Here is a 16,565-nt window from a genome sequence, read left to right on the forward strand (position 1 = left end):
CCCTCTCACTGCGACAAGAAAAACATCTTTATATTATTTTACGGTTGTTTTTTAGAGGGAGCGACGAGCCGATAGTTAGCTATGTGGAGCGCCACCGGCTTCCGGCGCTATCCCACGGGCCCCCGGGAGCCACCCGAGACAAAAACAGTCCCACTTGGCCCAGCAAACAACAAAAGCATGTTTTGTTCCTTGAAAGTATTTTAAACACATAGCAGCGCTGCCTGGAAGACTGCCAAGTGTGGAATTCCAACCTGTGCTACCATCTTCAGCCCGCAGGACAAAAACAAGTGAATTGCAAGATCACTGCTGATGAATCTGCAGTGCTAAAAAAAAAAAAAAAAGCTGAGGGCGCCAGGTAGGTGCCATCTTATTTCCCTTGTGTTCAACCAATAAAATAAATGACGCTGATTGAAATTAAAAGTATAATTTGTTTGATAAACAAACATGTAGTACAATTAGAGAAAGATAAAATGTTGTACACTTAACATTTAAAAAATATGAACTACATAGAAATACACAAATAACTATGAAAAGGTCCTTTTGTATACCTGCCATGCTTAAAACTATATATAAAAAGAAAAGCTTAAATAGTAATAATAAAAAAAACATTTTCCTTCTTGCTGATCTTCTTTCCTTGTTTTGCTTGCAAAGCTTCCACTATCATAAAAGCTAAGAAAAATATTTCCTCAAACTAAATTGCTTCTCCTGTGTTTCAGTCCTGGCTGATGGCCGTCCCGTGTAATCACAGCTCTGAGGCCCGTCTATGAGGTGCATGAGGGCCCGTGGGCGAGCTTAGCTAAGGTCACCCAATAATAATAAGCATCCATTGCATAATGGCTGCCAAGGCAAATAAATGAATTATCACACTGAGTCTTTCATATAAAGCCTCCTGCCATCCATCTTCTAGTATGCACTCACCCTCGTTCGCTCTTTCTCTCTCTCTCTCTCTCTCTCTCTCCATTCTGCCTTTACTCTTTGCTACTTGTCAGCAGACACAATGAGGACGTAAAGGCGATAAAGCTTTGGGAAAAATAATATAACTCCCCAGGCCTACCAACCGGATTTCCTTTTCACTCACTTCCACACACATGCATACATTTTACACACTTGCGGTAGTGATGTAAGTATAGCTGACATATGGGCCAAAGGTCAATCTGAAGTTCACAGCTTCCTGACCTTCCTGGCCCCCCTTTCTTGGAAAAATCACTTCAGTCTCCAGAGCTCTCGTTTTTTTTCTCTCTCCCTTACACAAGCCCACCCCTCCATCACCCCCCCCCCCCCCAACCCCCTCACAAAAGGAGGAGACAAACTGCCTTGCTAAGGATTTACATGATCCATTTCTTCTGGTTTTAGTCAATGAAGCCTAGTCACACATATTTTACATTGTACTGAGCCAGCAGTTGGGAATAACAGACTCAGAGAAACACAGACGCCAGAAGCGGGCTTACTTACTCATCAGCGCATATGTGTGTGTGCGGTGCGTCATGTGTGTGCGTGTGTTAGGTGTCTTAAAAGCCAGTTTACCTCCACCCCCACCAAAATGGATGAGTATTTACATTAGCATTAGATTTAGACAGCAAGGCTCAGCCACTTATTCCCTATTAGCTATCCTGACCTTAACCCATTAGGGTCTAAAAGCTCCCGCTTGTCTCCATTGCTGCCAGGTGACTCTAACCAGACCTCCCCATATCCCTGAGCCATCTTCTCCGTCATCTCACAATGGAGACAGAAATCATAAATCGCCAAGATCAAGATGGCTGAAATGCTAACATGCTCACCGGATTATGTCTTTTTTTTCCCCCGAATGAAATGCAAGGCGGAGGGATTCTGAGCAAATGCTAACACGCTCTTGGGCAGGGTTAATCATTTTCCAGTTTTCCTAACATGCAAAGATGCTTTGGGTGAAAATCAAGGCAAGGGCTAATTGACAGGATCTGTGAGAGACGTCAAGAAAAACAAAAATAAAAGGAATGGAAATCTGGGGCTTTGGCTAATTGCTTGGTACCATCAAAGAGGTTTGTACTACACTGATGTTGTTATATTTAACTAAAACCGAAAGAGAAGGGAAAATAATTTCGGCGCCGGGAGGGGCTGCGTGTTTTATTTTTATTTTTGCCAAGTTTGGTTTTCTATGCCCTCTACATGATGCATGCTTGCAGAAAAAATAAAAAAAATCCATTACTGACAGTTAGACAAAAGGAATGTTGAAAACGCATGGCAAGGCAAACTAACCAATTGGTTTGAGAGACAAAGAGTGCAAGAAACTATAAGTGGTGAGAACAAAAGAACATGAGACAGAAGGGGAGAGAAGGATTGGGAAGAATCTAGACAAGCGTCGTCGGCTTCAAATCACTAATTACACATTCCTGAGCCTGTGAAGGGAGTATTGTTTTCCAGTTAGCCCCTACCCTGTCACATGGTTTCACTTAGCACAAAACAAAAGGTACAGGGAACAAAACACGTCTAATACCGAGAGTCGTGCTAATGAAAGAGAAATGGGCGAAATTATCCCTGGCGTGGATCCTCGTGAGAAATCGGGTGGTGATTACAGGACAAGAGAGTCATTTTGAAACTGTCACAAAATGTCAGACTGCCTGTCTCTTTCCTCTAAGAAGTGCAGTAATTAAATAAGGCTCTCATCATGCACTAACACTTTGCACATGACATACTTGAATCACACCTTTCAATCTTGATTCAAAACGAGCCCTTGTTGTTTCGTGTGCCTTGGAAAGATGGTCCGCTTGGTCCTTGTCTTCTCACTTATAACGCTCCAAGCACCTTAGTCTGCATACTTATCAGTGAGCACAGACTAAAATAGAGAATGTGTGTCTGCAAGTCCATAGATCATTCGTGTAACAATTACTGACACGTCACGTAAACTCAACCGACCACATTCTCAACAACCCGATTTGCTCTGTATAACCCCATAAAGTCAATGCTGCTCTCTCTCAAATATGGAGGAAGCTACCGTGGTGGATCAGGAAGATGATAGCGGCGGCACCATAGGGTAGACTTGCCTGACTGGCGGTGTTTGCCAAGGCCCCGGCGTGTAAAGGAAGGATATTGTTTTCCCTTGAAAAAGCCTCGGTCGTAGTCGACATACCAGCGTCCACTCAACATACCAATGGACTCTTTGAAGATTACTCAAATGTTTGCCTTTGTTCCCCCACCAACCCCCTACCGCCTAGTTCGCTCGCTAGCCTAGACTCCTGCTCGACTGGAGAGGAGGAAGAATCGAGAAAGTGTACAATTAAGCAGCGTCACGTTGCCTTTGCAGAGAATGCACGTCGATTGAACAAGGATACTGTTGATCGGTCAACAATACGTAGCAGCGCAAAATAAAATGAATTGGTAAGACCTCACACACAAAGTTGTGCACTCAGCACTAGCATGGAAAACATGATGCGGTGATAATTCTGGGCTAAGTGTTAGTGTAAGAACAGTAACTATGTTAGCATTGGAGCTAATGTGCAAGCCCAGCACATCTTGGACTTGCAAGGTTCAAAATTTCCTCTGGAATTTTCTAATTTCAAAATGTCATCAACATATCCCAAAACCACTTTTTAATAATTACTACAGCACCAAATCCTGCTCAAATTGGGTGAGAACAACATATCTCAAGTCTCATCTTTCCACTTAAATTAAAAAGAATCCACCACTCAATCGTAATTAATTGTGAAAGTGATTATTCCTAAATGTCCATAAAACCAACGAATCAACCCCCCAACCTCCCCCCCAGTCATTCGACCCACATTAATCCCGAACAAGTAAGTGGGCTTCTATCAGGTCTATTTCAAAGCATTAAGGATTACCTCACAGAACCTAAGCTGCTTGAACTCACAGGAGGTCAGGAGCATTGTGCTTCTGCAGGGAGCATAGGGGGCCAGTGAGTAAAGGTGGACGGACCGGCAGGACAAGCCGGTTCCTCTTGCCCCTCCTTCCACCAACACCATCCCTCAAGCCTTCTAGCTCTCTTTTCATTCCCGCCTCTCTCTTCCACCATATAATCGAATATCTCCCACTACTTATCTATTCACTGAGCACCTAATGGTTAAAATCAATTAGAGCTGGAATGCTGAAATGCCGAATACTGGGCCACATGCTGATAATGACAGAGAGCGCGTGTGAGAGCGAGAGAGAGACTTGGGACCGGTCCAAGGGAGGCACAATTACCTCCAAATCGATTGATTATTGATTTGGTACGGGCGTTGAGGAGTATTTCAGCTCAACTTTGTCCACATCAATATTTGATGGTTTCACAAGAGGAGAAAAGTGTGGGAAGCGAAGGTCTAAATAAAAACCTATATTGCCAAATAGGATGTCTACTTTACCGCCACTAATTTTGTCAAGATAAGGGATTCAATCCACTGATTATTATATTCTTTAGTGAAACACAAAAACTGCCCTACCAACTTTCCTTACTTTAGGACCAAGATTGTCTTTATTGGACCCTTTCCTACTAGATACCGTATTTGAGGGACGATGAGGAAAACCAGATTATAAGACGCGTTGTTGATTTCTGGGAAAATTAAAGGATTGTATTCAATTAAAGGAATTGTGGTTCTGAACATGATGCATGAATTGCAATCTGTCAGCAAAGACTGGATTGCAAACACAATACACACTCATAAAGTCATACACACTAAAGCTCTGCTAACCATCTGGTTGAAGCCAGGAAAGGAGGAACTCTTATTAATATCGAGGAGGATTATTGAGGGATAAAGGCTGTCCACTCAAGCACACAAAGCCACAGTGTACACACACATGCACACAAGCACCTGCATTTACGCTTTAATTAGCCGTCACCCTCCCCCACTTCAGTCGAAGCTCTCATAGATATCCATTATAATGGCGACAGGTGAAAGGCGAGGGGATGAGGAGGTGAAAGATGAAGGGACGGAGGGTGAGGTACGTCGGCTAACGGGGCCGCATCGTGACATGACTCGATGCTCAATCGGCGAGCGGAAGAATAACAACTGTTTGAGATAATGGCAGAGAGGAGATGCGACGATCAAGCGGATGGCGGCTCAAGTGGGAAGACTTCATAATGGAGAGCACGGTTAAACCAGGAACTTAACTGCAGATATAAATACGCCTCCATGAATATATGCAACGCTACGCCTCGGCATGAGCATGAGCGAGGGACGGTGTCATAAATGGTGTCATGCATTTGAAATAGATCTGACTCTTTACTATTCCTGAGGACCAACACAATGGGTTTTTATGCAAATCTACAGAAGTCAATCTCCTGTCTATTTCCCCATCACACTGGTCCAAATGACAGTCCGATAATTTGGGCTGCATATATATTGAGATATTTGATTTTCAAATGAGAGTGGGAAGGATTGACCCTCGCTAATAGCCAAGGCACAGCGCTTGACTTAATGGCACAAATGCATAAACCGAGCCATCTGCATTCTAAAGAGATGGGCTGAACACAATATGTAGGCGAGAAAGGCAAACATATAAATAAGATAGGAAGACTTGATGATGATGAAAAAAGCCAAATGCATGCTCTTGTCTAATTGGCACCTCTTGCTGGCCAGGGGAATTATGTCGACACTTTCTCAAAGTGCGGACAAAGAAAAAGTGAGTATACGGCGACATCTATATACCAGAGGGCGTTCAAGCTAGATGTTCTTTGCCCTTTTTTTCCACGTCGCCCATAAAAATGTTGAGCTTTTTAAAGCCGAGTTCAACAAAGGACACAGGGGACAGGAAGACGAATGGGAAAATAATGAAAAGAAAAACAGAAATATGGAAATGCGCGGTGAATCCCGGATGTCCATTTTTGCTTGGATAATGACGGAAAACTGGACAGACAGACAGACAGGCAGGCAGACAGCGGGACGGACAGGGGAGGGGTAATGGCGACTGAGGACAGTTGAAGATTTATTCAGACAGCCATCTGAGAAACAGGTGCTATGGCCTATGAGACAGTGTGTCTGTGTTTGTGTGTGCATGTGTGTGTGTGTGTGTGTGGTCCCTGACCATGCAACATTGACCATGAACATTCTCCACTCCTAATGACCCAAGGGCACAGCCCTGATCGCAACCTCAAAGCCCAGCGGACACACACACGTACTGGCTTCAAACTGACCCCCCCTACTTAGCCCTGCTACACTTGTGAATGGCACTGACAGATTTACTCCCGTCTCCTGCGCGTATTAAAGGCCACTGTTTGTTATTACAAATCATAAACGAAACCATACATCATCATATTCAATACTAAGCTAAACACAAATTCTGGCCAGCGACAGACATGCTATGCTAGGACGGTGTTTAATGTTCGACTAACCACACAGGCTACTGGCACAACATACGTGCAAAAACTGTGCTAATACTCCAGTTTGGTAATAATAAGTGGAACTTATATCATAACTAGTCCCACTTTCTAAGAAATTTCAAATTATTTGTTTGGATCAGGGATAGGCAGTTGACCAAATTCCCTCGCTCAATCAAGGGGGATAAGAATAAAAAAAAAATAAAGCATGGTTTTTAATAGGATTGCTGGAACCAAAGCTTTGAACTTGTGTTGCATGCCAGTGTTGTATTGACCAGAATTATGTTGCCACAGGATGTATGAGCTCAACATCCCAAACCAGATGTCACATTCTGCTTTATTGCCGACTAAGTCCGTCAGACCGCATTATAGTATTTTGTCTAGGAAATGAACTCAAGGCCCAATTGATCAACATTTAATTCCATGCACTTGGCAAAATTCTTATGGAGTATTGTGCCAATTCTTACTGTAATTTATCGAGCATAAATGGATGGATGGATGGATGGATGGAATTTATTTGCTCCGCCGAAGTCTTGAGTGTTGAAACTGTGAACAAGCTATGACGATTGTTTTAAACCAAAACAAAAAGATGTCTGAACACAATAACTCTATCAATTTTCAGCTTTTATACTCCAAAATAACGGTAGATAGAAAAAATTCTCTCCTCAGAACCAGCTAAAAGCGTTTTTTTCCCTCCCCTTCCCTTCCCTTCTTCAAATGAGGCCTATGACTCCCGACACTTGCCATTCCCAGGACACCCGTTTACTTCATGTCTATGTGCTGCAAATGTCATTTGTCTCTCTCTTTTACAAAGTCTGGAAAATAAGACACTTTCAAATTCCCCTTAGAAGTGTTCCATCCCTGCTACAAAGCGGTCATAAAATCTCCTGAATATGCTTTTTGTTTTGTGTCTTCAAATGGTTTTCCGTGCCATAAAGATTTTCTGTGTTTCCAAAAAAACAGATGGTAAAGTCGTCAACACTCGGATCTTTTATGCGCCGGGCCAAGCTACCTCCATTCCCATGTGCTTTTCACCTCTGCCAATACATGAAAGACGAGGTGTGTTTTTTTTTTTCCTGGTCAAATAAAAGAAATGATTTTTTTCCCTCAACTTCAGTTCTACCAATCGCCGCCTTCTCTCCCACTTGCTTGGCTTTACTAGCACATGTACCACATGTCCAAGGGTAAAATATTGGGACTTGTGCCAGAGGCATTAAAAGCCTCATCTGTGCAACACATTTGTTGAGGCCTGTAGGGGTCGGTGGGTGGGTAGATGAGGTATTGGCGTGCTCAGGGTGCACAGAGCGGGCATTGGGCTGGCCCTCACTTGCCATCCTTAAAAGACACTGCCTTGCTTGAGTGGAATATCTTGAGGGAGGGAAAAGGGACTCAAATAGAAGTGCTTTTACAAAAAAAAAGGCCTTTTTATATTGAATGTTGGTCCGACCTGCTTTTCTAGTTTTGAAAAATCAATAATTATCCCGATTAAGTGTTCTTTGGAGAGTGGAGGGTGTGTGTGCTTCAATGTAGACAGGCTTTCCTAAGAAGGGCAATCAATTCGATTCGGAATCAGTTTCACATTTCAAGTCAATTCTGAGAAGTTTATTTTGCTATGCATTCGTTATCATCTGAGTGTTTCGCATGAATTGCTGCACTTCAATGCTATTTATTAACTTTATTGTTTGTCTTAATCTAATGCCACTCTACGTCAACAGGGTATATCAAGTCAGCATGTGACTCACCTTACAAAAGTATCGCTTAGTATCTACACGCAGGGGGGGGGGGGGGGGGGGGGAATTGGGGGGGGGCAGTGCATGGAGCTCTGACTCCTAGAAATGCTCCTGACATTTTAGGCAAACTCAATTCTATGTATACAGTTTTACAATATATTTTTAAAATATATTTTCTGCTTTAAAAATAATACACCCTTTTCCTAACCTTTTTTTTTTTTAATAACTAGCACTGTATTGGAGCTTTGAAAGAAAACTACATTACTAATATAAAAACAAAGACTGAAATTATTTCCAAGTGATATGTTAAGCTGAAGAATTTGAAACACGTGGGTAATTAACAGCAACAGCAATGCCAGCAGGAAATGTGCTCTTAACTGATTGGAATCATTCTGGTACGTTCACACAGTGACCTTTTTTATATCTGTAATTCCATTCTCATGGGAAGGTTTTTTTGTATATACTTGCGCTGATAGTCTCAGTTCGTAGGAACACACAAAAACATTCAGACTCTAAACTTGGCTTGATTGCATCTCGTTCCCCCTATAGGAGCGTTTTGATTGCTATGTGATACGATGCACGAAACACCGAGATAAGATGGGAGCATTTTTACCTTGTAAAGTCGGATGGCGGCCTCATGCCTCTGATTGGTGGTGTGTAGCCTCAGTTTATCCACGCTATTGGTATTGTAGTCACAAGCGTTGCACTTGAGGTGCACAGGGTTGCCGATGGCCACACACTTTAATCTCCACTGGTTGGCCTTGCCTCCCTCCTTGATGTGGGCCACCAGCTGGTGCTTCTGCATGTGCTTGTCCGTCTTGCAGTGGAGCTGAAAGTTGGCCTTGAGCTGCGTGTTGTAGCTACACAGCTTGCACTGGTAGACGTCGCCGACCACGCAGCGCCACTCCTCCTCCGGCAGCGAACGTTCCGTGTTGATGTGGGCATTAAGAGCCTCCAGGCTGTCGGTGGAGTAGCAGTTGCACACGGCGCACTGGTACAGGCGCAGCGAGGGGTCACTAATAGGCGGTGACAGGGAGGAGAGGGAAGGGTCCACTGAGGACATGCTCCCCATTCCACCTGAGGACACCAGCGAGAGGTCGTCAGCCATCAGCTGACCGCTGGCCAGACGCAATTCCGATGATAGGTCACTGTTCACTACAAAGAGAGTGAACGGGAAGGGGATATTAACAATAAGATCAAGATGAAACAGGGAGAATTGTGTAGAACAACACAAATATAAAAGGCCATGGAAATTAATTTGGAGAAAGCACTGAGAAAAAGACGGGGAGGGAGAATGGAGTCCTCCATGCCGGCTTCTTTTACACAAAAGGATTTGATAAAATAAAGCCTCGCAGGCGACAAGGGCTCCTTACAAAGTCCCGTCTATAAAAAAGCCCTAATAGGATTGAATCAGGATCAATTACAATCATCCTTTTCAACTTGCTAACTCGCTCATCAGGTAGCTTTAATTACTCCTCTCAGCAGTGGTGGGACAACGCTTTTAAAGTGCGGGATTTTCTCTCATCTACGCACACACAAAGATGTGAAAAGAATGAACATTATCTCTTTCTTCGCCCAACAAGACCTGGGAAATGAATAAAAATAAAAAATCTGCCAACCAAAGAAATCTAGCAAATTATTTTGTGTGATCCCTTCATTGACCCTCCATTCATGCAATGTCTGTTTTAACACAATTTAACACAAAAACGACAAATAGAGCTCTATTAAGGAAATCTACCGCGTATTCCCGATGAGCCTCTTTAGTATTTGAATATAAAACAATCTAAACCTACGTACAGCTGCGCTCACGATAGGGAGCTTGGTGTTATCAGTGTAAATCACTCCGACTACATCTGCTGGCTGGGCTGTGACCTCAACACTGGCAGTGGGAGTGTGTGTAACACCGCAGGGTCATTGTTAAATCTCGCTCACTCCTACAGGAATCCACTTCCTGCTGCGTGCAAGTGTGTGTGTGTGTGCGTGTGTGTACGCGCATGTGCGCTCTCTCTGGGGTGTTGAAAGGTGGGGTAGTGTGTATGGTGGCAAGGATTAAGCTGATTTAAGAAAATTACAAATGAAAGATTAAGAATAATTCTCGGGTGGCGTCTCATAATCATCTTTTTAATCAGTGTGGGGTCAAAGTAAGGAGACATTGACAGAGAGACAATATGAGAGAAGAGATAAGGGAAAAGAGATGGAGGGGCAGTCAAGAAAAGAAGGAAGAACAATATAGATACACAGAAACCCAAAGACGATAACAGATATTTCTAAAAAGGACAGCACAGATAACACTTCCTATTGTTAAGTTCCAATTAAATGTTGATTCACCCTTAGGTGCATAAAAAATATCCATTATTTTAGTCTGACTCTATACGTTTACCTCCAAATATGTAAAGATGACTTTTTGAATTCATGCTTGACTCACCAAGACCAGATCCAAGAGCATTTGCCGTCGCAGCATCGAGCTGGAAGGGGTTGATCATCATCTGGGCGTCCGGGCCTCCGCCGCCACCGGGGTTCTCCAGTTTGACACCGGCCAGGCCGATGTTTTGAGCCAGATAATACTGGTAAAGCTCAGCCTCAGCTGGTGCCAGCCCTAAATGAAGACTGTGCTGGATCTGCTTCATGTTCTGCTGCAGCAGCATCATGTTGTGCATGTGTTTCTCACTCGTCATATGAATTCGCAGGTTTCGGGCCACGTTTGTCTCATAGTCGCAAACCTGCAGGAAGAAAGATTCTCTATATGTCATAAGATCTATTTAATCAGCATCTAACAAAATTGAAACTATTTGTCCTGCTGCTCTATTTAGGTTTCCTTTGTCTGCTTACCTCACATCGCCAAGTCGGCTTCTGTTTGGGCTTGGATGGCGAGGGTGCTCCACAGCCGCCACCGAGACCCGTACTAACTACAGGGTTGGCATGGTTGTGGTTGTATTGTGCCTCACTTCCCCCATTCTGGAGTGTTTGGACATTGTTCAGATGCTTGTCCGACTGCATATGGATGCTAAGGTTGCCTTTGGTGGTGGTTGAGTAGTTGCATACCTAAAACGGAAGATTGGTTACTAAATACAAGATACTCTATGACAAGTGACACAATTTACAGTGTGTGCAGTTTTAAGAATTGCCCCCCTGTAATCATGTCCTTGTCAGACACACAAAAGACAATGATGTAAAATTGGACAGACCTCACAGCGGAAAGGCTTGTATCCACAGGTATAGCTTTCCCCTCTGGCTAAACGAGGGTGAGGCTGTCCCGTACGGCAGTAAACGCACGATCCTCCGGATTCTGGATGTTTTTCCTTCATATGAGCGTCTAGTGTCTGCTGATACTTGTAGTGCCAGTTACACTTGGGACACTTGAGCGTCTTGCAGGAGTTCCGTGAATGCATCATAGTCATGTGGCCCCCAAGAGAACGCGAGGATCCCAAGACCGTGTCGCACTTTGGGCACTCGACACCACTTCCCGGTGACCCTTCACCTGGACCTGGGGTACCAGGTGTACCTGGGGTGCCAGGGGTACTGGGATTTCCAGGGTGTGGATGAGGAGGTCCAGGACTCTCGTCATCCCTCCGCATCAATATCATGTCAAGGGGATGGGATGACGGTGATGAGCCGTCCCGTCCCATGAGAACTTCATTGGTTGAGTCATTGCTGCTCTCCCGCTCTCTGGCAGCAGCCAGGGCAACGGACAGACGAGTCTTTTCCATCTCCAGCTTCTCACACATCGGCAGGGAGGAAGAGGAGGTGGTTGCGGGACCTTTGCTGTCGCTGTTAAACATTAGCACACTGTTGGAAAGAGGGGAAATACTTTGGTTTAAGAGAGGGAAATCTTTGCTACTGGTGCTGTTGGCCCTCTGGTCTTTGATAACTACACTCATTGCCTGCTCCTCTTCATCCTCTGCCTCAATTTCTTCTCCGCCACCGTTGGAGTAACTGTCCTCATCCTGCTCTGGACTTTGTTCTCCCACTGCACCGGGCTCCCGCTTGATGGGCGGGTAGTGGCTCAGGTCCGGCCCATTGGGTTGCAAAGTGCATGTGTCCCTAATGTGACCCTTACTGTCAAGATCAGAGTTCCGGCCATCCAGGTTGCCCCCAGTGGCAGCAGCAGCAGCAGCAGCAGCAGCAGCAGCAGAACTTCCACTGGAGGTTCTATGGGCACCAGCCCCACCCCCGAGGTTTGGGTTGGTCTCAGCCTTTGGCATGCTTTGGGATCTGGGATTTTGGTCATTGGAGGAGCTGCTGGCACTGCCCTTCAGGAAGGCAAAGCCTGCCTGGAGGGACTCGGCATTCTCCCCACTACTGTGAAAAGCGTTCCACAAGCCACGGAGCCCGGTGTCTGGCCCTAGGAAGTTGGCAGGTGTGGGAAAGTGGGATAGCACAGATACAGGGGTTTTTTTTGGTTCCAGAAAGCTTATAAGAGGTTCTTTGTCCTTGCCGATGCCCTGTATGATAGCAGAAACACGCTTGTTGCTCAGCAGCTTCTGCTCCTGCTCATTCAGGGTCATACGGTGGTCATGGACAGCATGTGTCACAAATGACCGGCTATAGCCAAATGAGAGCTTGCACAGGAAACACATGAGCACTGGCTTCCGCCGCCCGTCGGCCACACAGCCCTCAAATTTGGATAAGTCCACATTGTTGGGGACATCTTTGGACACACAGGAGTTTTTGGCTGCACCGTCCCCCGTCAAATAGTCTTTGTCATTCTTGTGGCGGAGGTCATAAACACGAAAACTGTGCAACACAGGACTAGCGCCAGCCCGCCCTCCAGTTGAGGTATTTGATATGGAGGGGGGGTCGGCCACCAACGATTTACTTCCCAAGGATGATGCGATGTGGAAGGAGTTAATGATCTGGGGAAAGAAGGACATGGGTGCAGCAGGCTGCTCCAACCGCTCCACCCCTTGACCCAGACCACTTTGGCCAGTGGCAGTCTGGGCGTTAGGGAAGGTCTGGGAGGATAGCAGGCCCCTGAAGTGGAGAGCCCCGGGGAGCTCTTCCTGGTTGCCACGCTGCTCTTTGGAGTCCTCCACGATGAAGGCAGAGCCATCCGGCTGGTAGATGATCTCACCGCACAGGTTCTCCACATCGCTCTCCTCTTCCATCTCGCTGTTTATTTCCCCTCCATCGACCGCACACCCCACACGCTCTCCATCGTCTTCACTCTCCTCCTCTACCATGCCTTCGATCTCGTCAGCATCTTCGTGACCTCCGGCGGTAGGCAGTCGGCCGTTGGGGCAGTGGTGCTCCATATATTTTTGTAAACTGGAGAAGGAGCCGGAACATTCGTTGCAAGGGATCTCCTTTGCCGGTGCCACGGGAGATGTGGCAGGGGCAGAACAGTCTGAACCCAAAGCTGCTCCTCCTCCTCCTCCTCCTCCTGGTAAAGTCCCAGTAACAATCCCTTTGTTACCGGTTGTAAAGCTTTCTCTCCGACTCTGTTCTGCAATAGAGTCAATGGTTGCACTGACAGAGGTGAGGCTTGATGTGGACCTCAGTGGACTGACAGTAGGCTCTCCAAGGCCATTCTCCATCTCTCTGGCTACAGGTGACGTTTGGTTGTTATTGGCATTGTTGCTGATGGCGACACCAGTCTCCATGGCCACAACGGAGTTGTCCTCAGCAGCACTGAGCCTCTGGCCACCATGTTCCTGCTGCCGTGACGAGACCATAGGGGGAGAGTCACAAGTTGCCATGGCGTCCACTACATGGGGATCTCATCTCATCCAGCCTAGCAGGGACCTGAGAAAAGTAGAGAGGAAAACATCGAGGTAAGTGAAAAAAATCTACGAAAAGTTACAAATGAGCGCTTTGTTTTAACTTGCTACAGCACCAGCATCGTGTAAATGAGCTGACATTAAAACAAAGCTTTAAAGGGCTATGTTGACCTTCACCCCCATCCATCCATCCACCTGCTGCTCCATTCTAACTCGCTTTTGCCACTCTCTCCCTGCCGCACCACAAAGCTACAAAGCAATTAGAGGATTAATCCGTACCAATCCAAGGCTAAACAAAGCCAGTAGGAGGGACAGTGAAAGCGTGAGGAATGAAATCAAACGTGTGTATGTTTGTGGGTGAGTGCATGCACTATATAATCAGGTCTAATCTGAAATAGCCAAGAGATGATTCCATGGAGACTAGTGATAGATTAAAAGAGAGAAAATTGTTTTCATTCTCTGTGTCTCACTCAGGTTCTGCCGTTTTATACAGTCCGTAAGATTAAAGGGAAAATAGGAATAATATGAGTATGAATCATCTTAGGGTTTTTTCTGCTATGTTTTGAGCCATGGTAAAAAGTTGAGCCTATTCAATGTACTCATGATGTTTTATTTAAAAAATTCAAATTGCGGTTCGGATATATATATGAAGACACCCGTGTAATTGTTGATAAATTAGAAACAACAAGCTTTACCTTCTAAGATGGCCACAAGTTAAAACAAGCCATAATTTTCTGTTATGTCACAGGAATGTATGACGTTATCACACCTTGTTGGGCTTTTTTTTTTTTTTAAATAATGGCTTGAGATGCACTCATGATAATATTCCTTAATAAAATACAAATACATTCATGCACTTAAATCACTGACATAGTAATATAAAATTTGTTTTCTTGACAAGCTTTGTGTAAAACCGTTGCAAGCAAAACATACGCTTTGCTATTTTGCTACTCCAACCGCTTAAGTTATAACTCAAACATAAGATGAATGTATCGCTTTTAAATGCGGACTTATGTCTGCAGGATAAGCCAATATGTTTTTGATCATTTGGCAGCATACATTGCCTACAGCCTATAACCACTGTCTATTGGCATTCTCCAAAAGCGACAATTAGAAAACATCTGCATGTCTTGTATTGTATTAGTTGTATATAGCAAGATGAATATATGCAGTATCCCTGGTTGATTAATGGCAAAAGAAACAAACGACCACTACTTTTTTTTTTAATTAAGCGTGTCCCCATGCTCTCACATACACACACATTCAGTCGGGCACAATCAGGTAATTAAAGTGACAAATCAGATCTAGTGAGAGACAAATAATGAGGCAGACATTTTAGCCTTGAGCACCACATGTTCTAATGGGAGAGAAGGGCTCAATGACTTTTGGCCGCATTGGTTTTCTTCTCTACAAGCCCATTCCATCTATCTGCCTTTCAGTATTTATCTGAGATGTCTAAAACAGTTTTTTTTCCACGCCCCAATTTGTCAAGCTTTTCTCTTCTTTCACTTTGGTTCTTTAATCACAAGAGAAGTCACTCACTTTTCCTATTTTAGATATAAGAGAAAACAAACAAACATGGCAAACGTGTTTTCATAAAAGTTGGCAAATGGATCTGGTCTGTGTTTGTTATGAGGCCTGTCATAAATCACATCATGTGACCAAAGCCCAAACCAAAAAAAAAAAAAACAAGACAACAGTGAATTTCAGACTAAACAAACTGAGCTCCTGTTGAAGTCACAGTCATCTCCGGCTTTTGTCTTCCTGTCACACTATCACGCATAAGTCGCAGTCTCAGCCAGTGACACATAAAACCTGTAATTACAGTGACGCCAAACTGTCACCTCTGCATTTGTAGGAATTTGTTTTAAGCCCAAATTTCCAACTGTGGTGCACACTTATGGAGACAGGTGATTTCTGCAAATGTGCTTTTAGATGATGCATCTTCCCACCATTTAGTCTAACGAGTTCATTTGAATGCATGTGAATCTTTCGATTCAAAAGTCAAAGGAGTAGCCATATAGGCAATCTTTGAGGTCTTCCAGAAGGTCATCCTTTCTCACCATGTGGCCCCTCAGTCAAGCACCAAATCTTCTATCAAAATGTCAGCTAGCGTTAGCCAAAGACAAAGGCCGAGGTTGCTGTGAAAAGCTGTGCATCCATCTCCAACTGACACGAGCGTGAATAGGCCAACTCGGGTCTAATTAGGCCTGTTTATTTTTTGCCGTGCATAAGATGGCGAACAAAATACAAAGTGGATAAAAAGAAGGTTGGCCGGTCTGAGGGGCTCCTTATTTTCCCCCTGGAGCAGGTATGCAGGACCTATCACTTAACTTGATGACAGTTAAATTGGCCGGACTGGATGCTCAGGTAACGTGACACTAAACTGCCCTGAGGTCCACACCTGATAACTCATTGTTAGTGAAAGACAATACTTGGTTGATGTCGGAAATAACCCTCTAAACCCAAAAAAGTCCGAATTAAACCTGCTCACCAGTGGCTTAAGATTTATGGATGGGTCAAAAAAACTGACCCGGGGTCAGATTTCAGAAGCCCATTTGTTGGGCTAAATGTAACCAAGATACTTCCTCGCTCCAACAGTTAAGAGAAAGAACCAAAAGAAGTATTTTGTTTCTAATCTGAGGCCTGTCAAAGGTATTACTGATATTTAGGACGGTGGCTGAGCAGATCAAGACGACTTTGACTAGCTTTCATTTTGTATCCAAATGAGCTTACACAGTCCAGTCTAAATATGTGTCAAAAAACAGCAATATTTCCAACTGAACTCAAGCCGAAACATTCAAATAAATAGTCAGACACTGCTGGGTCACAGTC

The 16,565-nt window shown here is 44.5% G+C and overlaps 1 protein-coding gene across 3 annotated transcripts in view; it reads right to left on the reverse strand.

The window, feature by feature from the left end:
* zfhx4 (zinc finger homeobox 4) overlaps positions 1 to 16,565 on the reverse strand; it is a 69,225-nt gene that overhangs the window by 37,098 nt on the left and 15,562 nt on the right. For all 3 annotated transcript variants that reach the window (XM_049749946.2, XM_049749945.2, XM_049749944.2), the window contains exons 2-5: positions 11,199 to 13,755; positions 10,843 to 11,055; positions 10,439 to 10,733; positions 8,627 to 9,168 (exon numbers count right to left, since the gene is read on the reverse strand). In XM_049749946.2, coding sequence (XP_049605903.1) covers positions 8,627 to 9,168; positions 10,439 to 10,733; positions 10,843 to 11,055; positions 11,199 to 13,709 — 3,561 coding nt within the window. In that variant the 5' untranslated portion in view covers positions 13,710 to 13,755. The remainder of the gene's footprint in view (positions 1 to 8,626; positions 9,169 to 10,438; positions 10,734 to 10,842; positions 11,056 to 11,198; positions 13,756 to 16,565) is intronic.

Source organism: Syngnathus scovelli, chromosome 18, assembly GCF_024217435.2.
Source record: "Syngnathus scovelli strain Florida chromosome 18, RoL_Ssco_1.2, whole genome shotgun sequence".
NCBI lineage: Eukaryota > Metazoa > Chordata > Actinopteri > Syngnathiformes > Syngnathidae > Syngnathus > Syngnathus scovelli.